At 38.6% G+C, this 27,101-nt stretch overlaps 3 protein-coding genes across 7 annotated transcripts; 1 reads left to right on the forward strand and 2 right to left on the reverse strand.

The window, feature by feature from the left end:
- Nucleotides 1-13,026, forward strand: LOC135253530 (regulator of G-protein signaling 20). 2 transcript variants are annotated; one of them, XM_064332914.1, is made up of 5 exons: nt 1-125; nt 8,280-8,428; nt 9,952-10,041; nt 10,428-10,662; nt 11,056-13,026. In XM_064332914.1, the coding sequence occupies exons 2-5, from the start codon at nt 8,283-8,285 to the stop codon at nt 11,242-11,244; spliced, it is 660 nt and encodes a 219-aa protein (XP_064188984.1). In that variant the 5' UTR covers nt 1-125; nt 8,280-8,282; the 3' UTR covers nt 11,245-13,026. The 2 variants fall into 2 exon arrangements, with proteins under 2 accessions (XP_064188984.1, XP_064188986.1); XM_064332916.1 differs by having other exon boundaries at nt 9,964-10,041.
- A 1,597-nt stretch (nt 13,027-14,623) lies between these two features.
- LOC135253526 (transcription elongation factor A protein 1-like) lies at nt 14,624-20,541 on the reverse strand. 4 transcript variants are annotated; one of them, XM_064332909.1, is made up of 10 exons: nt 20,461-20,541; nt 19,273-19,335; nt 18,996-19,101; nt 17,313-17,415; nt 16,669-16,814; nt 16,491-16,547; nt 15,746-15,900; nt 15,512-15,658; nt 15,147-15,218; nt 14,624-14,931 (listed from the first exon to the last, which is right to left on the reverse strand). In XM_064332909.1, the coding sequence occupies exons 1-10, from the start codon at nt 20,524-20,526 to the stop codon at nt 14,923-14,925; spliced, it is 924 nt and encodes a 307-aa protein (XP_064188979.1). In that variant the 5' UTR covers nt 20,527-20,541; the 3' UTR covers nt 14,624-14,922. The 4 variants fall into 4 exon arrangements, with proteins under 4 accessions (XP_064188979.1, XP_064188978.1, XP_064188981.1 ...); XM_064332908.1 differs by having other exon boundaries at nt 16,669-16,817; XM_064332911.1 differs by lacking the exon at nt 20,461-20,541 and adding an exon at nt 20,217-20,437.
- Nucleotides 20,542-21,379: 838 nt separating this feature from the next.
- lypla1 (lysophospholipase 1) lies at nt 21,380-26,844 on the reverse strand. Its single transcript, XM_064332913.1, has 9 exons — nt 26,429-26,844; nt 25,664-25,695; nt 25,320-25,385; nt 24,959-25,006; nt 24,378-24,448; nt 24,096-24,169; nt 22,757-22,858; nt 22,211-22,387; nt 21,380-21,902 (listed from the first exon to the last, which is right to left on the reverse strand). The coding sequence occupies exons 1-9, from the start codon at nt 26,495-26,497 to the stop codon at nt 21,849-21,851; spliced, it is 693 nt and encodes a 230-aa protein (XP_064188983.1). The 5' UTR covers nt 26,498-26,844; the 3' UTR covers nt 21,380-21,848.
- Nucleotides 26,845-27,101: the final 257 nt, after the last annotated feature.

A 27,101-nucleotide genomic window follows, 5' to 3' on the forward strand; every position in this document is an offset into this window, starting at 1 on the left:
GTCCTTAATGGGGGAGCCCGAGACGCATGCGCATGGATACTTAGCAGCCGGTCTCTGAAAACCCTAGTGCCAACGGATGTAATCAAGGCAAAGATTTACGTCGAACTGGCATACATGGTGAAATTGTGAGTATCCCGGGATGCATCTTAGAAGGATATGCTAACGTGAAGTGGCATGAAATAATGACAATATTATTAAGCATAAGTGTTTATTGTAAATGTGATCGAGCACAAGGCAAATAATATATTTTCAGTGGGTTGCCCTGGACGATGGATCTGTATTGTTGCTAGCTAGCACCTCTTCATGGATTACTTTCTAATGATTTGATGGCAGTGCTATTCGTTTAATGGCTCGGTTTCGTGCTAAGTGGAGGGCATTGAAAATGTTGCATGTCCAATATTCGGCTGCTTTTATTGGATTGTTTTGCAAAATGTTTGGCTAGTGTAGCTAAAATTCTAAGATTGTAGCGACATGAATGAACCGAATCATTTTGTGACACATCTGCTTTGCTAGATATAAATAGATAGGCAGCCTTTTCTGGAATATGTTTTGGCGTTTAAGCATTGTGTTCGACGACTGCTCATTTAGTTTTCAGATATTTCTAGGATAAGCTTTTATTCAGGCACTGACTAATGTATACCACAATTTGATGCGATACATTGATGCTCGCGTTTTGATTCATGAGCAACGCCTTTACTTCCACTGTCGTCCCCCACAGTGAAATCAGGAGCTACTGTAACTGTCTTTTTGCTTCTGTTGCCAACCGGTATGGGCAAGTTTGATGTCATGTGTAGTGAAACTGATGACAAAGAATACGGGTTTTGTATAGAACATGTTGGCTGTGTTCATTTTAATACTGCACAGACCATTATCGTTGTAGAGATATGTGGATATACCAAGTATTATTTTTGAATATCATAATATTTGACATCTCCTGTAGGCTTAGGCTGTGAAAAAATAATATATATATATATATATATATATATATATATGCGTGTGTGTGCAAGTATTTCGGATAGTGACACTGTCTGTGGCTCAGCCCATTGGATTTGAAATAAAACAATACATATGAAGATAACATGTGAACTGTCAGATTTAATTTGAGAGTATTTACATCTATGTCAGGTGATCCTTGAAGGAAATACAGCCGTTTTTATGCACAGTCCCCTGTTTTACCAGAACAAAAGCAATTGGACAAATGGTTGCTCAGATGTTTTTGGCCAGCTGTTTGTCTTTGCATCACAAAGAAAGCTAACAAAAGGTCTAGAGTTGATTCACAGTGTGGAATTTGCATTTGGAGGCTGTTGCTATTATCTCTCAATGTGAGAACTAAATAAGGGTCATTGCCAGTAAAGCAGGTCATCCATCATGAGATTGCAAAATCAGAATAAATCAATAAAATACATAGCCAAAACATTGGATATGTCAAAATCAACAGTTTGATAAATTGATAGGAACAATGGTGAGCTTAGCAATAGCAAATTATCGGGTAGACCACTGTCGTAGATGACCGAAGAATTTGTGAAGCAAATCCATTTTTAAACTGTCTAATAGATCAAGAGCACTCTCCAGGTTGTAGGCATACTATAGATGTGTCAAACACTACCATAAAGAGAAGACAACACCAGCATAACCTCAGAGGGATCACCGCAAGATACAAACTGCTGGTAGGCCTGAGAAACAGAGCACCCAGGTTAGAGTTTTTTTTTAAAGTGCATAGAAAACTTCATAGTTGGGAACAAATTCATATGAACAGATGAGAACAGCCTTAACCGGTACTAAAGTGATGGAAGGAGGAAAGTTTGGTGAAAGAAGGGAACTGCTCATGATCCAAAGCACTCCCCTCATCTGTGAAACATGGTGGAGGTAGTGTTATGGCTTGGGCATGTATCTGCTCAGATCCAACCAAATGCCTCAAAATTCACTGGATGGAATTTCTTCTTGCAGCAGGACAATAACCCCAAACATACTGCTAAAGCAAACAAGGAGTTTTTCAGGGCCAAAAAGTGGATTGTGTTTAACTGGCTAAGTCAATCACCCACCCTGAATTAAACTGAACATGCATTTCACTTTCTGAAGACAAGACTGAAGGCAAAACACCCCAGAAACCTACAGTAACTGAAGATGGCTGCAGTTCAGGCCTGGCAGGGAAAACAAAGTGTCTGGTGAAGTCTGTGGTTCACAGACTTCAGGTCGTAATCAAATGCAAAGGATTTGCAACCAAGTACTAAATACGATTACTTTATTCAGATTGTGTTCATTTGTTCAATTACTTTTTCTTCCCATTCATTGGGGGGGAAGTGTTTAAAAAGGGCTGTTCCACCACGGATCACCTCATATGGATGTACATACCCTAAATTAAAGCTGACAGTCTAAACCTTAATCTCATATTATTCATTATTTCATTTCAAATCGAATGTGCTGGAGTACAAAGCTATAACAACAAATATTCAGTTGCTGTCCAAATATTTCTTTGAACACCACTTTATAAAGTGTAAGTTTTATTGCATTACTACATTAGGCTACCTTTTCCCACAGTTTGCAATGTCTGAGGCTTTCCTTTCACTAGTACATTCCACAAAGGCAAACTGATAAGCCATGATGGGACCTATGATTATTTTTTTGCTTTAGAGAGAATCTCTCGCTATCTCCCTCTCTCCCTCTTTTTCTCTCAGTATCTCATACACACAGTGGAAATATTACTTGAATCCCAAGTGAAACAAGCTCACAAAGCACTTAATTACAAACAAATCTGATCGACATTTTAAAGACAACAAGCTAGATCGCTAACATTATCCAATAGCTAGCTAACTGTAAGAGGGATTAAAATGTAGACACTGCAAGCTAGTCAGCACGAACGTCAGTCTAGCCAGTTCAGCTTTATTTTCTGAGATCATATATAAAAGCTGAATGATTTGAAATGCTTGCATAAAAAAACACCTGTTTTATTTTGACATTCACATGAGTATTAAAGCCCTCAAGAGATAACTTGTGTTAGCAATTCCAACTGCTGTTTTAGGATTCACTGACCTCTCTCCACCAGTTCATTAATCTCTTCTTTAGCAGTGCAATTGTCAGGCCCCTCCTGCCTGGCAGGATGTACGATCATTGACTATGCTGGATAATACCCTGGTGCACAGAGCCACAAGAACTGTTTTACAGACAAGTCTGCAGATCAAAGGCCAAATAAGTGCCTTCCAGGAGGTAGTTGATGGCCTTTTATAAATCAAACACTCAATGTGCTTTATGTGAAATAATCTGTCTTGCTGTAATGGTCAAATCCCTGATAGAATTAGCCATATCAACCAACTGTAGCATATCAGAAAATGTCAGAACGCACAGACATACAAAGCTTATTGACCTTGTGACCAAGGCCTAGCCTATATCTTACATCGTTTTTACACAATTACACATGGGATAATCACATAAAATTAATCTGCCACACAGAAAAATAAGACAAATTAGAAATATTATTGTGAATATATACAGTGGCCGCCTTCAGTAGTTACACAAAATTAGCTTTTTAACACAAGTAGTCTGCTCTCCCAAACAGTAATCTTGCGGCTGCAACTCAATATATAAACGATGCAGACACGGTGAAGATGTTTTGTTGTTGTTCGACCGAACATTAGAATGGGTAAAATGTGTAAGCTAAGTGACTTTGACCATAGTATGACTGTTGGTGCCAGACGTGGTGGTTCCAGCATCTCAGAAACAGAAACACACTGCAGTCTCTAGAGTTTACAGAGAATGGTGTGCTAAACATCCAGAAAAAAGAAGAAACAAAAAACATCCAGTGAGTGGCAGTTCTGTGGGCAAAAACGCCTTGTTAATGAGAGAGGTCAGAGGAGAATGGGCAGACTCTTTCAAGCTACAGTAACAAGAAGGCCACAAATGCTCAAATAACAGCAGTTTACAACAGTGCTGTGCAGAAGGGCATCTGAGAACGCACAACACATCAAACCTTAAACCCGATGGGCTACAGCAGCAGAAAAGCATGGAGGGTTCCACTCCTGTCAGCTAAGAATAGGAAAATCAGTGGACACACAATCACTAAATGATTGAAGATTGAAAAAACATTGCCTGGTCTGATGAATCTTGATTTCAGCTGTGACATGCAGATGGTAGGGTCAGAATTTGGCATAAACTGCATGAATGCATGGATCCGTCCTGCCTTGTGTCAACAGTGCAGACTGGTGGTGGTGTGATGGTGTGGGGAGTGTTTTCCTGGCATGCATTCGGACCCATAACATCAATTGAGCATCATTTCAATGTCACAGCATACTGTACCTTAACATTATTGCCGACGATGTGCATCTCTTTATGGTACAGTCTGTCCTTTTTTCAAACGGATACTTCCAGCAGAATAATGTGCTGTATCACAAAGCACACGTTTTAGGCATGTTCTACAAACATGAAAGTGACTTCAGTTTATTCCAATGGCCTGCATCGTCCCCAGATCTTGATCCAACAGAGCACATTTTGGATGAGATAGAAGGAGGGGTAACATGAATGTGTAGCCAAAAAATCTACGGGAACTGCATAATGCTATTAATTCAGCATGGACCAAAATTCCTTGTGGAATGTTTCCAGCATCTCGTTGAATCCATGCAGCAAATAATTCACGCTGTTCTGGAGGCAAAATGGGGTCCTATCTGGTACTTGATAGGTGTCCCTAATAAAGTGGACTCTGAATGTATTTTGAAAGCTACATTATACTAGTAATAATTTAAAGGTGTATGTTTAGTAATACAGTGAATGTACAAAAAACCCTGCAGTTCCAGATATCGGTAGTTCCACATTATATATAACCTCTTTTTGCAATTGGAACACATCTTCGGATTAAGAGAGACATTAACAGTTTCTTCATGAGAACAGGAGGAATAGGTTTTATGTCGGGAAAAAAAGGTAAATCTACGATATAACATACATAGGCATAGTGTGAAAGGAGAAGTGGAATCTAATTTAGTTATTCTGGGAGATTTATTACAACATAGAGTGGCTTTTAGAAACATCACAAATGAACATTAAGACATTTGTATCGATAAATAGCTTCAGGCACGTTCTTCAAAGAGACACAGAGCAGTGATGAAGGAAAGTAAGTAATTTTGGTCTTAGTACATAATTGCAGGAAAGCTGGTAACACAAAAAAATGAATTCACGTAACAGGACTGCAACAGAGTTATGGTATGGCACAATAATATGTAACCCCTGCTGAAATGGATATGCAGTACCGCACTAGCAAGTGGAATGTAATGTAATGTGGGAGATCTCTACTTCACCAAAATAGTTCCCTCTAATAATTAGTTTCACGCCTATGCAGTGTTACTAGTGAGTACTGTGTCTTTCCCCCAGGATGGCTCCTAGCCTTTGTTTACCCCTTGAGTTGTGCTACATGTGAGTAAGCAGGTGGAGGTTTGTACAGCTAATTAATCTCAGAGGATTCCACCATGGCCACAATTTTATTTCTTTTTTTCCTGTCTCTAATTTTCTCTCATTTTCATTCACTGGGGAATGGAAATTATACATTCGCTGGGGAATGGAAATTTATTTAATTAAAAATAATGGATGTAAAAATTTGCTGAAGAAATTGTATTGCGTGATCCTTAATATTGTTCATTCCGTCAACATTTCTATTGTTGTAGTTGTGTTTGTTTGAGTATAACACACCTTTATTGGTAGGGGATGTACAATAAATGTTAGTTTATCCAACATATTTTAAAGCACATCTTATATCATATACAGCACGTGAATTACACAAGATGCAAAAGCATTAAAAAACATTTGTTTTGGAGTTTCTGCGTTCTGGTATGGTTTCCACCACTCTTTCAGCGAGCAGTAAGGAGGCAGGCATGGCTAAACTGATACAATTACCTCTGCCAATTAAGTTGACATGGTTTTCACCCCCATTCGATCCATCTGTCTTGACTTTTATCAGGATATCTGCAAAAGTTATGAATGGATTTGCATGAAACTTTGTGGAAAGCTTGGTAATGGGGCCAGGAAGAACTGATTGACATTTCACACCAATTGACCAGAATGAGACATGGCAATCGGTGTGGCTTTTCATAAAAAGGCATATAACTTACAGATTCACGTAATGCCATATCACTTTGTGGAAGGTTGATCGGGACAAGGAAGGACTAACTTTTCATGTCAGTTAGTTGAAGGGTATGGCAGTGGGTGTGGCTTCTCAAAAAAAAAAAAAGCAAGTAACGTCCCAGTGGATTCACATAATACCACAAAACGTTGGGGAAAGACTGATCATGAGGCTGGGAAGACCTTATTAACTTTTTACACTGATTGCCCTGGGTGAGTGTTGCAGTGGGTGTGGCTTCTCACAAAAAGGCATATAACTTCTGAATGGTTTCACATAGCACCATAATTTATAGATCATAGACTTTCGCTCTCAGATGGTTTTTGTTAAAGTATTCCATAACTGGACTGCCTAATACCTGAATGATCCATCGTTGGGTTGTTTTCTTTGGCTATGCTTTCGGAAAAGATAAAAGGCCCCTATCTTGTGAGCAAGATATGTCAGAGCATAGAGGATTATGGAAGAGGTTTGACTAGGCAAAGCTTTAAGGGTCAAGAAGAAGGTTTCAAACATGATCATGAAGAATAAAGTACATCTGTGTAACAATGGCTATTAATGATGGGGTTAGACATGAACATAGACTTAGACTTTTAAGTGAGTAATGAGGAGCAGCAAGTTACAATAAATCCAGTTCAGACAAAGTAAAAACAAAGTTCAAAGAATGCTTGCTCAACAAGCTGAGTGAGTGCAGAGAAGTTGACTCTTTGCAGGTGTGTCAATCATATAAACTCATTTGGTGTGAGGGTTTGATGCAATTCAAGGGTCCTAGCAGAACACGCAGTGACATTATGGGGTTGGCTGAAAAGCCCATGAAGGTAAAAATAAGTTTGATATTGTTATCATGAAGGTTAAAATGGAGAACTTGGCTTGTAGGATCAATTTAGAGGAAATCTTTAGTACTGCAACTTTTTGTATTCTAGTAGCAGCTTAATCGAAGTGAGAATGTGCCATATACCAACATTAAAAAATGAAATGAGATATAAGACTTTAAGCAAATGAGTGCACTGAATCATGTTCATTTATAACATGAGTGGGTAGTATAGTATGTATGATTCATAACGCAGTTGCCAGACATAAAAGCACCAGTACATTTACTGTAGGTATCATGTGCCAGAAGGAAGGCATTGATAACTTAAAATGGCTGCATCTGTTCTGAATCACCAGTGGAAGCTGTTTGGAGCAGAACACGTGTGTAATAAATGTTTTTTTTTTCTTCACATAAAAACAGCAAACCATTTGCACCTCATTGAGCATATAATCAATCCATTCAAATTAAATTTCCATCATTAATATGCTATGTACTGCTTTTCCCTCTTTTGACCATATGTATTGAAAAAAATAATTAAAAATGGGGAAGGAGCCACTTGCCTATAGGTTCAAAAATAATTTATAGTATTATAATTGTGGTTCAGAAATTATAAATTATATTTGAGGAATTACAGTTTACAGATCAGGTAGATGGCTCGATGGGATTGTGTGTCCCTGATTATCATGGCACCTGCTGGTGTTTGTGAGTTGGTGAGCTTCTCTGCTTCCAGCGGTGTTCGAATACAGAAACAATTAACCTAATTTGTGTTGTAAACTAGGCACCTGTTCTTTTTTTACAAATGAGATAAGAAATATGTATTCACAATGAAAAGAGCAAATAACAGTACTAGTACTACTATTATCAGTTATGATTATCTATATAAACGTTTATCAAGTGGTTTATTAAGTAGTATGTCAGTTTATTCGATTATGCCCGTTTCCCCACAGGCTTACACATGCTCAAAATGAAATTCCTGTCCGGCTCATTCAGATTTAATTAATGGTTGTTAAATAATGCACCAAAACTGCCATGTACATGGTCACTAAAAATTTTATTACTACTTTTCTTTTACATGCTTCTTTGTCTTATGTATCTGTGACCCAGATGGCCTTTTTCTTTTGCCTTATCATTAAAAAATGAATCTTTATTTGTACTCCACTTTTTTTACAGTGATAGGGGAATAACACTGTTATAACAAATAGCGACGCTTACACTTGTTTGTGAGACACTGGCGCAGACTGTATCCCCTGTAAAAAGCACGTGTGTTGATCTCAAGCGGTGTGCGCGCAGCGCAGTTGATGCATGTGACTTATGCGCTGTATATATATGAGAGTGTCTCTCGCGCTCAGGCCATTGGCGTGTTCCCTCCCGCAGCTCATGGGATCAGAGCGGATGGAGATGCGCAAGCGACAGATGTCGGTGCAGCAGGAAACGGCGAGCGCCGTCCAGGCGCCGCACGGCGCGGGGAACAGGGGCTCCAACGCCTGCTGCTTCTGCTGGTGCTGCTGCTGCAGCTGCTCCTGGTATGTATGTAAATGGGGAGGGGGCGGGGGTTCTGCAGACAGTCATTACTGTGAGTCCACACCTTGCCCCAGGCCCGCACAGAAAACCCTGTGATGGGTAAAAAAAAAAACCTCTGACGGGTCTGTAATCAAATGTTTGGCGAAGCTCAAGCAGAACATCCCAGAGTCGGCTCTACTGGGACACCTATCATCTACTTTATGCAATGATGTGCTTGTATGCCTTACTGGATTTATGTATTGAAAATGAGGCTGGGGTGAAATTCAGGGTATTTGTATATATTTGTAGGGGTATTGTGACCTTGTAAATTCGCAATACTGAATTTTACTCTATTATTTCATATTATTTACATTTTTTATTGAAATTGTGAAATAGTGATTGTTAGGCTATGCTGGTCCAGGCTTCTTTTACACAGAAGCATTGTAATATCAATGCCAGCAAGACGCTCAAAATAGCTGATACTGCAGTGTGGGACTAAGCAGCTCAAAGTGCTACTCAAAGCGTCCATGTCAACATGTACAGTTGTTACCAAAACCTTTCATGGGATCATTAGGATGTGGTCTGACATTTCTTGTTCTAGTTTTTTCAGTGCTTCTCTGAACATTGCTACTTGCATTTTCCTCCGTACAGAATATCTTCCTTAGAGTCCATTAGTGTTTGGAACATTAGCCTTTGGTCAGTGATGACAACTGCTTTCAATGGAAGATTCTGGAGCTAAATGTCTTGGTCTAGCTGGCAGAAATAAACACAGTAGATCAGGTACAATTTGGTAGCGCAGTTCCAATTAGGTATAGAATCTTGTTTTTTACTCAGTTGAATCCTGCAAATATTTCACGGCTAAAAACATGACTACAGATAGGTTTGAAGTCTCACCGGGTTTTAATTACATTACAGCCAAGTGACTTCTATACCTGGCGGAACACTGTGGTGCTTAATTATGGCACAGCAGACCCTAGAGGACTGGAGGATGCTAGTGCTTACGTCCAGCTCCTCCAATGGGGTTTACATAAATATACCCTAGATTCTCTTTTCTTAAAAGAGTTGTTTGTGAAAGCTTGGATGAAATACACTGGTGACATGTTGATAAAGCTGGCACTAAGCTGTACTATGCCTTAACATTCTGTGTACAGATAGACTGCAATTTTGATGCAACAGAGGATGAAAATTTTCAGTTTGACATAAAAGAGCTAGCTAACCGAAGTGTGTAAGCGTGTATTTTCCTATTTTGGGGACATACCAGCAGGAGCTTTACAGGTTTTCCCTGTTCTCTAATGAAATATGTATGCGGTGTGCTGCTGTGTGGGAGTGATGCATGTATTTTTGCTGCACAAACGCGGTGCACATGTGCTAGAGCACTCTTCTGATGGATGAGAAAAAAATCATCACGCTCAGTCAGATTCTGACTGCAAGCTCTGGAGGTATCAGATACTCTGAGGGCTTGAAAGGAGCTATTCTTTGCTGGATATCCCTGTCCTGCTCTGTCTCTTCTTGGATCGGATGATCATCTTTTTTTTTAACCTTACAGTCTCACTGTTAGGAATGACGAGGGGGCTGAGAGTGCCCGGCGGACCTCCTGCGACGCCAAGATAGAGGGGACCACAAACTGTGAGGAAAGGTCAGTCACAGCAGCCTCTGATCCTCGCTGTAATCAAAGCAATAGGCCATTCATGCCAGAGCTCGTGCAAATGATGAGAGGGGGCTTCAAGGGCAGTTGACCAAACTGCATTGCACCAAGTGTGTAGGGTAGAGGCTTGAATGACAGGAAGTGCTCAATCCTTCCCTTGTCATTGGTTGTCTACAGGCATATGCATATGATTAGTAAATTATTTACTTTTTCTATTACACAGAGATGTCATTTGCTTTCAATTTTCTTCATTCTCTCAGAGTCAAAAGAGTCTTAGAGTGCCTCAAAATCTAACACAGTATCTAACTTTCAAAAAGTTTTGGGAATGGGTCCCTGCTGTTTCCAAACATTACCTTTTTTGTTCTTGCCTCCTGAAGCCTGAAGCCCACTGTGGAAGAGGTTCGTGCCTGGGGACAATCTTTTGACAAACTTATGAACAGCCCAGCTGGGAGGAACGCCTTCCGGGAGTTTCTACGGACAGAGTTCAGCGAAGAAAACATGCTGTTTTGGTTAGCCTGCGAAGACCTCAAAAAGGAGACAAACAAAAGTGTTGTAGAGGAAAAAGTGCGACTAATATATGAAGACTACGTGTCAATCCTTTCACCTAAAGAGGTATGTGTACTTACATTTTACACTGCGTAATTTCCCCCATTGTCAGGTAAAATTATTTTGCAGTTGCAAGAGACTGAACAGAAAAAGATATTAATCACCACTTTGCAAGTTTTTGGATTTAAGACCTCGACCTTGTTGAGAGACAAAAGTTAAACTTTTTTCATATGAAGAAATTTATATAGTGTTTTTATATTAATATACGTGTTTGATTTTAATTGCGTCATAAAATATTGTGTCTACTGGCAGTGAACATTTGCGTTGAGTCTAATGAGGGCCCAATGGGTCAATTCAATTTTATGGAGCATTGTTAACCTACAGTAGTACTACCACTGCAGTAGTGTGACCTATTTCTCTTCTCCATGTGTGTAATTCTGTCTTTTATTTTCTGTCCAGGTGAGTTTGGACTCCCGGGTTCGAGAAGTGATCAACAGAAACATGCTGGAGCCAACCTCCCATACCTTTGATGATGCACAGCTCCAGATCTACACGCTAATGCAAAGAGACTCATATCCTCGCTACATGAACTCTTCAGCCTACACGAGTCTGCTTCAGCTCTTATCGGAGCAGTCTGTGGAATCATAGGCTCTGTCATTTTTCATTGTCGTTACTATTTTATTTTTGTTTGTAAATTATTTAGAGTAGACTATTGGAAGAGGGCTTTTGTGCGCCTTGCAGGGATTTTACAGCTGTAGTGATCTACAATGGGCCTGAGCCTGGCTTCCTTTACTCTGGACTTTATCATCTCAAATCAGCTTAGGGCTCAGTGCCGTGAGCTCGCTACCACATCAACAAAGCAAGACAGTCCAAAGGATATGAAATGCGTTTTGACATTTTATTTCTATTTTTTATAATTATTATTTTTTGTCCTATTACCATTTTATATTATTGTCTTTAAGGAAAAGCATGTTATGGACTATATTTGTGAAAGTTGAAGTCATAGTATATTTCTGGTAAGTTATTTCCTCAACTTAAATATATATAAATATATATATAGTTTTTGTCTTATAAAATATAGAAAAGGGAATTTTTGGCATATACCTGCCTGCCTGTTTCTGTGAACTGCGTATGAGAATCAAAGCTTGCCAAGGTGACATATCTCTTCTACTAAGAGGGAAAGATGTGTTTTAAGTCATCATTAAGGGTTTTACTCATTTTACTTTCTAATGTTTGCACCCTCTTCAGCATGTTTCATAGGCTGAAGGTACCCACCAAAATTACCTGGCAACCATACATTTTTTTCTAATATTTTAAAAAGGGAGTTCATTATGGTATGGTAACATAAGACTACTGTAAACATTTAACCTCACTGTCATAATGGATTGAAGACTGTCTTTTGGAGTTTGTGCTCCCTTTTTTGTTCTTAACAGTAATTCTAGGTGTACATATTGTGGTTTTACTATTTGTAATTGTGTGCCTCAAATGGAATAGGATTATTTGTAAATTGTACTATATATGCATACAATTACATGTATTAAAATAGCAAGACTTTGTAAAATTACACATTATTTATTCTGTATTTTAAATGAACAAAATTACTTTTTTTTTTCCATTAGCTCTGTTCACATTTTTGTAATATACTGCTTGCTTAGTTGAGAAATATGTGTTAGTCAAATAATAAGGGTTCAGTTATAAATCACTGTGACCTCTGTACTTTCAGGTCCATATTTATGTTTTTATGGCACTGGAAAAACTTTAATGCAGTTAAACAAAAATGAGGATTCCTTATGAAGGTGAGTCATGATCATTTCTAAGAATATAGACATTTCATAAAAATTAAAATAAAGAATAGGCCATACATTTCTTCATGTAAAATAGACATAATCTCAGATCACTTCCTGCTAGTGACATCAAAGACCCTGCTCTGTTTCCATAAAGCTTTATTTAAAGCTTTTGCAATAGTTTTTGTTGTTGCCTGCAGTTCATGCCATGTTCTCAAAGACAAGAGCTACAATTGGGGAAGTGCCTTGACATTCAGTATGTGACATCTATGTTGACCAAGTTCTATCCTAACTTTTGAACCTTTTGCCACATGAAAAATAACTATTTTTTTTGCCAATTTTGGAAGTAAAAAGGGTGGTGCTGTCACTTGTCTATATGTACTTGATATGTGCAATTTGAGCAGATGGAAAAAATCAAGTGGATCAACCTCAAATAACCTAGTAACCTAAACCTGTGGTTTGGGAGTTATACTGCCTATAAATGTTTTTTTGCTTCTGTTATTGTAATTTTCTTTTAAAACCAGAGTTTACAAAGAGAGACATTTTTGATGACTTGTATGTGTTTATGTTTAGATTTTACCACTGAATTGACAAAATGGGGGCATTCCAATTCTTTTAAAATATAATAAAGCACAATTTTATCGAACGTTCTTTTGTCCCATGTTTATCAAATTGAAATTAATTGAGATCAGTGGGATTAGAAATAGACCCTGGCATTACAGAGCCACACATCATACAGAAAGACAGTTGAACTCTTGAGGACTGCTGAGCCTTTAGGTTAACACCTGTGCATGGCATTCATCTCTGTACATATGTGGCCAAGTGTAGTGCAGAAACAGAACACATTTGTTTTCCATCTGGGTTCCTCTATACAAAGTAGGAAATGGTGGCTTTGCTTGTGTGTATTTTCATGTAAGCAAGTTTAATTTGTTTTGAATGATTAACTTTAGAATCTTAGGATCTAAATAAAATAAGTGATGAAGGACAGAAGACAATGTAAAAAGCCAGGCAGAATCATATTTTACCTTGAATTCTGGACATAAATGTCAAGATACTGTATAACAAATCGATACTGTTTCATGGGAGAAATCTGAGATAAGTAAGAGCAGAACTTAGTGCCAATTGGTGCCTGTCTGCAATGTTTGTGACCAAAGGTAATGGGAAGGGCCTCTTATTCAACACTGAAGTGGTTGCACCTGGAAACATTACAAAGGAGAGATGCTGCATTCACCATTCCATTGTTAGCTTCAAGGCTACATTAATAATGCATAAGATTAAAATTCACAACCCTCTGACCATCTCATTTAGACTGGCTGCCCTGTGGTTTATAGCTGGACGGAACATCGCACCATTAGCTTTTTGCTACTGTGCATAAAGCCTCTGCCATTAAAAAAATAACCGATTTCCTCTCATACAATGCCAGAAAATCATATTGGTACCACAAATGGAACATGAAGCAAATGGTTCAAGTCACCAAAAAGTGCAGAGCACCATCAGAAGTGGACCCAGCTCACTGTTTTAAAGTTTACACTCAAAACACCTAATGTGGAATAATACCCATGCCTGCATTTTCTTCATTTTACAATGCTTCAGTGCCCTCCATATACACTGCCCTAGATATAAAATGCTGCACTCATTAGCATTCAAATCCATTTCCCATTCCTAGAATTCAAAAGCAAGAGCATATCTGATTAAATGGTAAAAACATTGGCCTCCAGAATTTTACCCAATAAAGTGATGGTTATTGAATGACTACAATTCATGTGCTGTAATTAACATTTTATTTCTGTGATTAAATCACACAAGCTAATTTGGTTATGTCAGCTACAATGAGACTTTGGAGAACTGAAGGAAGCATTTTCCCCATCTATTTTGGTGACACCCTGGTGACATACTTGGAGAAGAGATGCTTATGGTGTGCCCATCAACAACTAGAAAAACACTGACTGAAGATGAGCTCTCAGTTCTCACTAAAGCTGCCCTATCTGTAAGCAACACAGAATGCTGTGACATGTAGTGCTATGAGCAATTCCTGCTAATGAGATAAACAATTTACTACTGAGAATGTCACACATTAGACAAGGACTTCCAACTTCTGCAGACCACAAAAGTACGCTATAAACAGGAAGGATTTTTAGAAAAGAACATGATGTGCCTCCATTTGGAACTTTTAACTGCGAGTTAACCAAATCTAAAAAAACTGAAGATAATATTTAAAAGGATTAATCAGAGCAAAACAGTACTTACTGATCAAAGTTTAATGTCAAACTACATATAAAAAAATGACAAAAGAAAATAAAACACATTAACATCAATCGTAGTTTGACAGCTGTACCTAATGAATAGTTAAAATACAGGAATTTATTCATCGAGTAATATGGATCCAATAAAAACAGTGGTGTTTTCATTTGTGGCTATCTGTGTGGCAGGTTTCACTACATGTGAAGGTCCAAACAGTTTCCTTTTCAAATACAGGTACAAAATGAAATCCTGGTCCAGCAGTCTTCCTTGCTGCATTCTGCATCAATGATTCTTCCTCCAACTAGCAAAACTATGAAAACAAAGAACCAGCAATAATGTTCAACACCTAAGTATGCAAACAACCATTTTATACAATGCGGTCTTTTTACATATTATGGAAGGACAGATCAAGAATGCAAACACTGAACAGCAGATTTACATCAGCTTGTTGTTTCTGTTCAGCTTAACTGAACGGACCAAAGTTCATAACAACGATACCCAAAGTCATGCAGGTTAGAGGCCTACCTTCCATCGGTTTCCGCATTCATTACAGAGGACAAATGTGGTCATTGGTTCATCAGCGCTTCGAGTCTGAACCTGTGGAAAGTGATCAGAAATCCTGGTTCATTCTAACCCTTAGCAAAATTACAACAGCATACATATATGAACTGCTTGTGACACAAGGAAAAAATTAATTCACTAAAATAATTGCAAAGATAAGTAAAAAGTGTTCTCATTTGTCATTTATGACCACTTTAAAAAAGAAATTCTTAATTTATTTTCCTATTTACTACACACATTTCTGCTTTCTGCAATAAATGGTGATTTGAGAACTCTTCTCCTGCTAGAAGTTTTTGCTGTTTCTCCTTCTTCGTTATATTCTCCCATACCTGGGTGTATGTACAGTTCTTCTTTTTGCATTTCCCACATGTGAACAGGTCAGTCTCTGTGCCCCCTGTTCGGGCCATCTGGTGCTCGCGAATGGCCTCTTTGGTCAGGTTTTTGCGCATCTCCTTGAGCTCGTCGCTGGCCATTTCCTGTGCGGAGGAAAAGAGAAGGGAAAGGGATTAGGTGACAGGGCTGCGACAGCATCCATCCTTCTGATGAACCGAATGAACTCTGACCTCTGCCGTCATCCTGGCCATTCTGTCAGGGGGCACGTTGCCACACAGCACGTTCCTCCTGAGGCTGGGGTTCTTTAGGTCTTTCAAGTTGGCAATCCGGCTGCGGACTCTGTTTTTGTACTTCATGTCAGTGTTTTTGAACTCCTGGAAGACGCGTGCTGACTGGTTAAGGGAGTATTTTCGGGCCAAGTGGACAGCACAACAATGTGGCATCTTAACACAAACTTGACAATTACAACACAGTACATCTACTTAACAAATACTTTGTATTTTAAAACATTCTGGATAAGTGTAAGTGCATTCAATAGGTTAATAATCAACCAGTAACTACAGAAATATAGTTAAAACTCTTAAAGCATGTAGTAGTGCAAACAAAAAGAACTCATCACCTACACAAGACCCAAATGCTACACTACCTCTAGTTAAAAACCTCTAACATCAATGAATCACTTCACCTCACCACCATAGCATAAAACAAATATACCAATCAAACTGATCAAGGATCAGACAAGAATACACTGCTTGAAGGAAAGCATGGGAGCTTTCCACATGTTATACTTACATATCCAGTGTTGGGCTTCTTCATATGATCTGTGATAACCTCACCAAGAGTGGAATACAGTGTGTACCTGTATTGCTAGGTTCTGCATTTACGAATAGATTTCACCTGACATGGCATTTCAGTTACATCAGTTATTGCTGTGCAATTCCTCTTTCAAACATGACTTAAAATCTAAAAGGATATATTCCTCAATTTGAGCCCCAAGTTCATCACAGTCAGCACCAATAGCAATGTAGTCATCTGAAAGGAAGACAGACAAAAACATTTATAAACTGCACTCACCATAAATAAGAACAAAATCATCAAAATGAAACACCGGCTACAGTAAATATTTCAGATACGCTTGCCTCCAACAACTTACTCCCTGCTTGCAAGGCACTGGAGAGCATCTCCCTGCATTTGTTCCTGACAGAGTCTGATGTGTTGGGCGCTCGTGGGAAGGTGGTGATCAGCGTGTTGGCCGTGATGTCACTGCTTTCACTCTTGCTGCTTGAGTTGCTACTGGAGCTGCTAAGGGGCAAAGGATTAGAGTCAAATCTCTGGGATAGCAAAGCACCTCGGCTAGCTTTTTAAGAACCCAAAAACCATGGGAGGGTGTCTGGTTGGACTTCACTGACATTTATTCACAACAGCCTTCTAAGTGTAATTGACCTTACCATTGACTGTTCCACATATATCTACATACACAAGCAAGACACTTTTTTATATGGGGTTTCTCAAGTTAATTTTAAAAAATGTACTGTTTGTTGAAAACTAAAAAGGCACTTTCATGCCACAATTAGAATTGCAAATTATATGACAGCTGGAGGTTCTATTTCAAACATTACAACAGGGAAAACCCAGCTTTCTTTGTGCCTTTTAAGGCTCACCGTTGTGAATGAATTTTCAGTGCAAAGACACAGTTCACGTAATGAGCCTCAACAGCGAGTCTGTCCAATCCAGGAAGTGAGGTGGGACTGAGTGGGATCCAACAGTAGTAATAATGGTTAGTGCTGATTGGCCCACCTCTCCTCGCGTGGCTCAGGGCTGTTTTGTGAAGAGGAGACGGTTGGAGTTGTGGGTTCTTTTTTCTTCTCCTCTAAGGCTTTGTCTCCACCTCCAGGCTCATCTGTCACCGTAGTGAAACAGAGAAAGAACAACACACCAGAAACATTAGCATATGACCAGAAACAATATCAAAAACAACAATGATATATTTACAAAACACTGACATCTCTTTTGACTTAAATTACATATACTTAACCATGTATGCACAAATATATACAATAACCCACATGCAACTATAGCAGCAAGAGGTTATTTAAAGTCTGACACATTTACAAAGACCCAGTGTCACATTGAGTGTAGTAGTTATCCTCCAGCATATCATGACAAAGGTGCCCTCTGCTGGAATGATGGGTCAATAGCTACCTACCAGCTAAAAAATTTGAGCTGAGGCCAAGAAGCATTGTCAGTGCAATGATGTACAACAGACTAGACCATATGCATTTAATTCATATGCCCCTGACTAAGCCCTTGAGACTCATTACCACACACACACACACACACACACACACAAACATACACACATACACACAATGAGCTCCGTGTTTGGGACAAAAACATTTTTTTCTTGATTTGGCTTTGTACTTCATAATTTTTGAATCATAAACAATTCACGTGTGGTTAAAATGTACATTCTCGGCTTTTATTTAAGGGTATTTTTTAAATACATTTTGATTTTATCATGTAGAAATTACAGGACTATTTATATGTTTTGATGTCCCAGGACATCAAAATGTTTGGGACAAATGGCGGTACATGCTTTTTGATTAGTCAGGTGTGTTCATTTGTTTCCTTAGTGCAGGTATAAGAGAGGATTTAACATCTACCCTTTTGATTTTAGCCGTCTGATTGCCTTTGGAGTTGGTTATTGGCACTTGTCAACATGAGGACCAGAGTTGTGCCAATCAAAGTCAAGGAAGCCATTATGAGGCTAAGAAATAAGAAAATAACAGTCAGAGACGTAAGCCAAACCTTAGGCTAACCAATATCAACAGTTTGGAACATCATAAAGAAGAAAGAGCACTGGTCAGCTCAGAAATCACAAAGAGGAAGACCTCTTATTTTTCCAGGAGACTCACTACCTCACCATTTGCAGGGGATGTGTTCTGTACCAATAGTATACTTTAGCTCAAAGGGGATTCTTCAACGCAAAGACAACTTCTGTATGAAAAAAGAAATGCAGTAAGACGGAACATAAAAGCTGAATCAAGTGCGATAAAATACGATCGCTATATTTAGAAAATCATGTAATACAGAAATTTTTCTACTTAGAAGCACATGTGCTCCTTGGAAACAATGTTAGTGTAGAACCCTGTAATAAACAAATGAAATATAATAAAAAAAAGAAAAGCCCTTCAACTAAATTACACTTTATTCTTATTGAAAATATAATTATGTCAATTAAGTCCAGTTCAGTGACGTAGTGGGGGAAGTTCTGTCAGGCTAGAGACAGCAAGTCAAATAAAATAGTAGTCTTATTCTTTTCTCTTTCAATCTACTGTGTTGGCAGCAAATCTAAAAAAAAAGTTTTTATTTTTTTTAAATCCATTAGCCAAATCTCCTTAGTGTTTTTGGAACATCAGTTTGTATCTCAGTCTGGTCGGTAAAGATAAACAGCTGATTCTGAGTACTAATTTTGCTTACCCAGGAGCTTTTTCCACGATTTTATGAGAGACTTTGCTAGGGATGTCACCTCCTCGTCCGTACTCTGCTTGCGAATGGCATTCACTGACATCCCAATTCTGGTAGACTGAAAACAAATATGAATTATATATATATATGTGTGTATGCATACACACACACACACACACACACACACACACACATACATATATATATATATATATATATATACATATCAATTTGAATGCCTTTTCTCAATAACACTGAAAGGCAGGTGAAAAGGTAGAGGACTGCTGACCTGTAGCAATTCCAGCGTCATGGGAATGTTCTTCAGCTCTTTCAACAGGTCCAGTGCGCCCGACTACAAACACAGTGACAGGAGTTAAGAAAGATTGTCAACATAAGGTTACCTACAACAATATGAGGGCATGTGTTCACTACATGGCCAGTTAACCAATACAACACTATAACACTGTACGATGAGATATTCGAATTATTATTATTGTCGTCCATAATAATACTAATGCAGAGAGCAAAAACTAGTTGCTACGTTGTGAACTCTTACTTTGTAAGTCATTCGCAACCTAGGAACGTCCAACGCTTTCGTTTACTCAAAAGCCCATTCTAATGCCATCGCCACGTTAGCAAAGTAATGCCCCAGATCACAGAAAGTGCACGTCGCCAAAGTAGGCAGCCTAGCAAGTTAGCTACAACGTCACACGTCTAGTGATGTCGGCTTCATCTGCGCTAAAAAACACGGGGATCGGCCAGGCCCTCATTCTATTGATTTTAACCAAGTATTACTAACTGGTCAACAGACCAATGATAAACAATGCAAAGCTACAACCTTACGTTAAAAATGTATAAAGGAATCAACGATTCACACAACATCACAAACGTGCCTTGTCAAACAAGGGAGCTATGTTTACTTTCTTTGCTAGATGGCTAGCTAGCTAGCGAAGGTTAGCAACAGTGCCCAACAACACACGAGCATCACATAGGTGCCCTGTAGTGAGTGCCGTTGTGGTGTAGCCAACAAGCGTTACTACAAACGGCTTTCAGTCACGCTCGGAAACAAATACAGCAGTGGGAATTCTGAGAAGTTAACTAGATAACAACTGTCATGTCCTGTTATGTCTCCTCCATATGGTGGAAAGGCATCTCATTCGATGAATGGGACCCAAAAGCGGAGCCCAAATCATGCAAACACAGCTTGCTTAGCCATGTCAAACTACATCTCACCCCATTTTTTTTCTGCGCCATTTTATCCATTTTCTTCGCGATCCGAATAATTTCTTCTTCCTCTTTCTTGCCCATTTCAATTTTTTAACCAATATTTCACTCTAATTATAAAATATAAATATCAGTTTGTTTTAAAACCACCTCTGTATAAACGCACAACACATCGGCTGGCTGAGCAAGCGCAACCACAAACAAAGCAGACCAGACTAATCACCAAGAGGAGGGAATACCCGATCCACCTTACCACAATCAGGTACGAGCGTCCTAGTTTCTCAAGAACTGTGAAGTTACTGTGAGGCCGTCTGCACATGCGCACTATTGCTTTCTTTGAAATATACACCACCCATTTGATTTTGCTCAAATTAATAACACAAAATATTATATAATACGTAAATAATATGCAAAACAAAAAAAACATTTCCGATTAGCGAACGAACTACCAAAGCGTGCAACAAGTTTGTGGTGTTTTATACGCCAAAATATGGTCACTTATTGCCTCAAAGTTTGACGCCATCATTCCGTCCTGTAAGTACATCAGCGCGATCAGTGGGAGGGAAATATAATCGATGTCCAGTCTCCGCTTGGCCGGCGCGAATTGCTTGTCGTGGTAATCGTAAAATAATGAATTCGTATGTCGTTTTGTGAACAAATGTAATTTTGTACGCATATTTCATGATGCATGCCCCATATAATTCATACTGTAACCTATATTATTGTTTTAATTGCTAAGTGTTTTAAATAGCCTTTTTAATTGTATTGTTTACGCTGTCAGATGCGCACGGCATCGTCTGTATTCATGATTGTATTGTCTATTCAATGTTTTATCGCGATAATTCATTTAACTCGATCGTTTACTTATAAGTAAATGAACACAATAGCAACTTTGGTAAACGCAATGGGGATTGCATGCTTTTCTTATGCCTTTTCCTCATGCACAGTCTTGCTTGTTTACGTTAGACAGCTTAATTGTACCAGTGCATCATGACAAATATCACCCTTCACACACGACCTGGAGATCAACAAAGGCAGGCCGACTGATTCAGGTACACAAAAAAACATCACACTTGTGTGGTTCGTTGTTGTGTCAAGACACATGTGACCTGTAATCACCCACATGCAATAACATTCATAAACTCTTTACTAAATGTACATGAACAAATTGACAATATGCTGCAATCTGTTTAATTTGCATTATTCATCAACCATTTACAATAACATTACGATCTCCAGACAATTCATTTTGGTAGTTTACTGTAAATCCACATAAATTAAGCATAATATTTTAAAAAGTATTAGATAATCAAATGCATTTATTACCTGGAAGAAATGGCTTTTTAAATAACTAATAGTTACATCCACAACAGTTGCAACACAACACTAGCCATTGAAATACTGAAGATTCCTTGCAGCTCTCCCGTAGCTTAAAAGACCATGGAATGGTATCTCCTCTTGCAGCCTTTCCTAAGCCCCAGTTCTGTATTTTGTGTCTGTATGACAGGCAAAATATAGTACATATAATACAGCAGGTGTTGACCAATGCAATTGGCAATCTAGAGAATCTAAGAGCTTCTGAAGGATCTGGTTCAGTTAGAGCTGGTGCTGGTGAAGGGTCAAAAGGCCACTGTTGTGAAGTTAATTGATTGGAGGTAGCTGCTTTTCAATAAATTGTTTGATATCCATCATTTCCTGTGGGAAAGATTACAGCACAATAATTATATGTAGAAACAAGACTAGCTGCAAAAACAAAACAGAATACTTCAACTTTGTTTTCTGTGACTGCATGCTGCTTAGTTGGGATCAGCAGCTGACAACCTTTTTTTTCAACAAATGGAGTGAGATTTATCCCTCAATTTCCAGGGAGAAATAAATTAACTCTGCCACAAAGGTAATATTAAAAAAAAATTTTAAGTCAGCAATGTGTGAAACCTCTTATGCCAAGAATTTGAGTCATCACTTTTTACTGTTTTGAGGGTGCTCCAATCTTCCATACTGACCTGAGGGCAGGAACTGTGTGGCATTCTGGGATAGGTCTTGAAGTTGACATTTGCTGGATTTACAATGCTTTTCAACTTTTCCACAGTTAGGCAGCCAAACACCAAGGGTACCAGGGGGTCAGCTTCTCCATGGCATTGCAGGATCTGTATGTCTTTATTAGAGCTGTTGGCGGCAGCCTGCAAGTGGGAAAAATCACAAAAGTAGATAGCGTTTAGTAAATCTATAACAATAGTTTAAATTAAACATATTTCTCTTTAAGCAGAACATTTTGAAAGCCAATGGAGATAAATGAAACCATCATTAAAAAGGTAAACTTCCTGCTTGACATATTGATCTCAACTGCTATCGAAAGGCTCCACGCAAAACACGTTGACAAAAATCAGGGTGCATATTCAGGCTGCTGTACAAATGGCAAGAATACTCACAACCCCTTTCACCAAAAATATGACTAAAGAAACTGCTCTGATTTCATACTGCTTCAGGAAAGTTACAACTCATTAGTCATGCATGCAAATTTAGGGGATTGTGATTGGCAGGTGTTGTACCTGAGGGAATGAACTCCGGAGTGGAAGCCAGCAGCTGAGTGCCACCACACCTGCCAGCTTCTGCTGAGTTGTTAGGGCAGTGTACAGAGACAACGCCCCTCCCTGCAACCATGCAATTATGAATAGTAGAAAATAATTTTGTCAGTTAAACCATTCACTCTTCTTGGTTTTATCAATTAATTAGAGGGACAGCAACTGAAAACAAATTAGCCACGCCATAAATACTAGGGCTGAGCAATAAACTGTGACAACGTAATTAGATTTTAAGGACAATAATATTAATTGCTGGCTGCCAGGCAGCTTATTGGCTTTCTTTTTCTCGTTTTTCCTCACTTCAGAGGCCATGTGAAATGGTTCCAGAAAAAAACATCACTGCTCCTCTCTATTTGGTATTGATATGACAGCCAATCAGCAACTAGGCCAAGTAGCTTCCATATGCTCATGTGAAGCATCTAACCATCACATGGAAGCTGCATGGCTGTGCTTCTGATTGGCTGTCGTATCAACAGCCAATCACACCTTTAATTCCAATCGGGCTGATACATAATCAATGAAAAAATAAAAGTGTTTGGAAGAGAGAGAGAGAAAAAAATATTTTCAGTATCTGTTTTGTCGGCATCTCTTCTCAATGTGTCAATGACCCATTGTCTGTCAGCTTGCAAACAAGCCTATTAATGTTATGAAAAAATGTGCTTCATTCTCAGCAGAAGGACTCCTGGTTATTTTTGGAGGGACAGCAACAGCGGGGCCAGCCCTACAAGCGTGAATGCCTGTGACTGACTGAGTGAGTGATGAAGTTACACCATTGGTCGACCGAGTTATGAAGTCACACCACTGGTCGGCCGGATCACGGGTGTTAGGTCCAGCCATATGCTAGGTTTTAACCTGGTCTTGCTGTCTACTCACTAGAAATAATCAGTCTATTACATCTAAGCTCTAACAGACAAACTGACTCACACCAGACATAACAAAATTCTGTTCCTTTGTGTTTCAGATATGCTTATTACTTCTCAATTCCCTCAAGTGAAGCTTCAGAATGTGACCATCAAATTTGTGTGTGTGAGTATGTGTGTGTGTGTGTGTGTGTGTGTGTGTGTGTGTATATATTTACAAATATACACAAATAAGTAAAACCAAAATATAGGTTCTTTGCAAAAAACATATAATAATAATAATAAATAAAACCCTAAGGTTGCAATACATTTGTGATCAAAGCACTTGTTTTATGCAAGACTGTAAGTCACGACATCTAGCTGACATCAGGACTATTTTCAGTCCTTTCTTCCTGGAAGGCAATGCATGAGCTTGCATGTCACATTCAGTAAACAAGCCCTGATACCTGTGAAAATCCACCCAGAACAATTCTGTGAGAAGGTATTCCATTCTTTACTTCTTGGTCTATCAGTGCTTGGACTGAGAAAAGAAACAAGTTTATATGAAATTATATCAAACATTACATGCCAATATGATGATAAATAAAAATGAAATGCACTTTTAAATAAGGATTTTTACTCAGTACAATATCTGTGCATGCGTAACTGAAATACTGAAACGCTGTGTGCGGTACAGTTTACATTTAGTTAACTGCAGTAGGTATTTCTCAGCTGTCGCGTAAACTCACTGTTTTCAGCAGCCTGTTTTATACCAGATTCATCTTCTTCTGCATCTGGACTTAGGCCAATTATATCAAACCTTGAACATAAAATAGGGGAAATGAGACATTTACTTATGCAAGGAGGCATGTGGCTATTTGGATTTTTTAAGCAACTCTCCTTTCCATTTCAACCTTGTTTTTCGTCCTCTAAAACATAAGACTGTGGGGATATGAGCTGGCTCCATATCGCTTACATATTTCTTGAGCTGAGATCAATATGCATAAGTCAACGCAATCGCCAATGGGAAGTTCATGTTACTGGAGATTCATTTATTTATGTATTGTATTTTTTTAAAGTCACTGTCATTAGGTAATATTTCTCCTTTCTTGACTTGGTCAGGATGGGGGAGATCAATAATATTTTTTTGCATTAGCAATGGTCCAACAAAATCAATATTCCTCAATTTATTTACAACATAATCTTAAAAGCATAGTATGCAATATTAAAATGTATTTTGCATGTAACACTACAAAAATACATTTTATAAGAGGAAAGTAAGATAATGCAAACATTCCAATAGGAGCTGAAATGATGTTTATCGCCTTACCAAGATGGCATTGCCATGTTCATGTTGAGGGTAACCGGCATAATTGGCCTAGAAGGATAAATTGGATAAATGTTCACAAACAAGAATCAGGACACCAAGTAAACTGCTTGTATACTACGGCAATTGGTTAAATTAAAATCAACTATTCTGCATGTCCAATGGTCAGTCATGTACAAAAACCATTAAATAAGATTTATTTAGCAGACACTCTTATCCAGAGGGGCTTCCATGTATGGGAACGTAAGTGTATTCACCAGATTTACATGAGTGGTAGTGCAAATGAAAATTATTCAGACTTAAGAAGTCGGGGTTTCTACTCAAAAAGGAACAAAATAAGTGTGGTGAGGTCAGGTATACTTACGCATGAGGACAGATGTACTTGACATGAGGGGTTCTGATCCCAGCCAGGGCCTCTGCCCAGCTGTGTCTAGGTGGGAAAAGTTCAAATAAAACATAACTTAAAAAGCGTCTTATATGGCTACATTATGCATTTAATTGAAGGTGTTTATTGCTTATATTCAGAATAATTTTGGCTAACTTAAAAATCCATACGCGATATATATTTTTTAAATTGTTATATGGTAGTTATTTTATTGTTCTCTGCGTGTTGTGTGTATGTGTTTGCGCGTATGTACATTTAAATAAAAATAAATGCAAATAGAAAAGGGATAAAAGCCAGTGATGCTAGCACTATACAGTACCTACCCAGTATCTCCCAGTCCATGAAGAAATATTACCTGTCCAACGGTTGAAAAACAAGTCAGTAAAGGTTTATTTCAATCCGTCTTGTCAGACTGAGGTTATCATGCTGTGATAAACGCGGAAATCTACGATTATCTGAATATAAATTATAAGTTGCTAACAAACTGAACATTACGAAGCCGATACAGTCAGTGTCAACAATGGTTATCACATCTGGTTATCCGCTGTCGACAACATCATTGATACTGTAACGTAACTTAATACAGAAATCCAGAAAAACCAAGCTTCATTTAGTATATTGGCTAGCTACAATATTATTTCAGTACACTGGCTACAATGTTACACCAAAATGTATCTTTTCTTTTGTAATATATCGTGGTATCCGAAAGCGCTTCCCGTAGTATGTCTGCAATAACGTTGGCTAATAACACGCAACTGCTGTATGAATGCTGCAGCTCGATGAATACTAGCTGATCTTGTAAGTTGTAGCAAGCTACTGTCTTTAGCTTATTCGCTAACATTATCCATCCCTGACATAATCGTCACGTGTTTGGTAAAATACGGTAGCGTCAACATTATTATTCGACGGATTTGCAAAGCGGGCCAGCCAAACGATTCATATAATCTAGAAATGATTTGAACACAAGGAAACAATGAGTAAAGCTTGCATTGTGCCGTGTCTTCATCGCGACATGGTGTAAGCTACAGATGGCTAGCTAGCTACTGCAGAGCTAACCTCCACAATCGGGCTCATCACATTCAACTTACCGCTGCAGTTGCTTTCCGTGCGGCTGGTACAATGGCAGGAAGCGGCGCTGACATATTATTACCGCACATACAACGGATAGGCAGCTGACATCCAACAAGAGAATTGGAAATATTAGCTATCTAGTTAGCTAACCACCGATTCTTTCAGAACGGTCACTTTCAGACTTATGTTCTGGCTATATATCGGAAAGCAATGTTAATAATGTTATATTGATTACAACATTAAAATAATGCATATAGACAGCTACTACTACTGCTTCTAGCTGCGTCAAGGTTATGGCCAGAATTTCTTGGTATCGTTAGTAAGCTGATATATGCACAGCCCACTCTTAAAGCACTAACAAGTTACAAGAAAATGAGTAAACTGGCTAAATGGATAGCGGGAATTTCGCAGGCACCGTTTAGGAAATCCCACCCCACATTATTTCAATTGGCTTTCAGCTTTCCCTCCGCAGAAATGCCGGAGTTTAATTGGTACATGTGCCTGTCAAACTAACATTCTCGGGCGCTGTAGTTGTCTAGTTGTAGCTAGTTGGGAGGCTACCTGTCATCCTTAATTAGGTAAGCAGCCCGTATTAGACCTTGAATGATACCTGGAGGGCATCATTGCACACATTCGTAATGTCAATGCCCCAATGGGAGTCCTGTAACTGTTAACCTACATTTTATGATT

Source organism: Anguilla rostrata, chromosome 4 (genome assembly GCF_018555375.3).
Source record: "Anguilla rostrata isolate EN2019 chromosome 4, ASM1855537v3, whole genome shotgun sequence".
Lineage (NCBI taxonomy): Eukaryota > Metazoa > Chordata > Actinopteri > Anguilliformes > Anguillidae > Anguilla > Anguilla rostrata.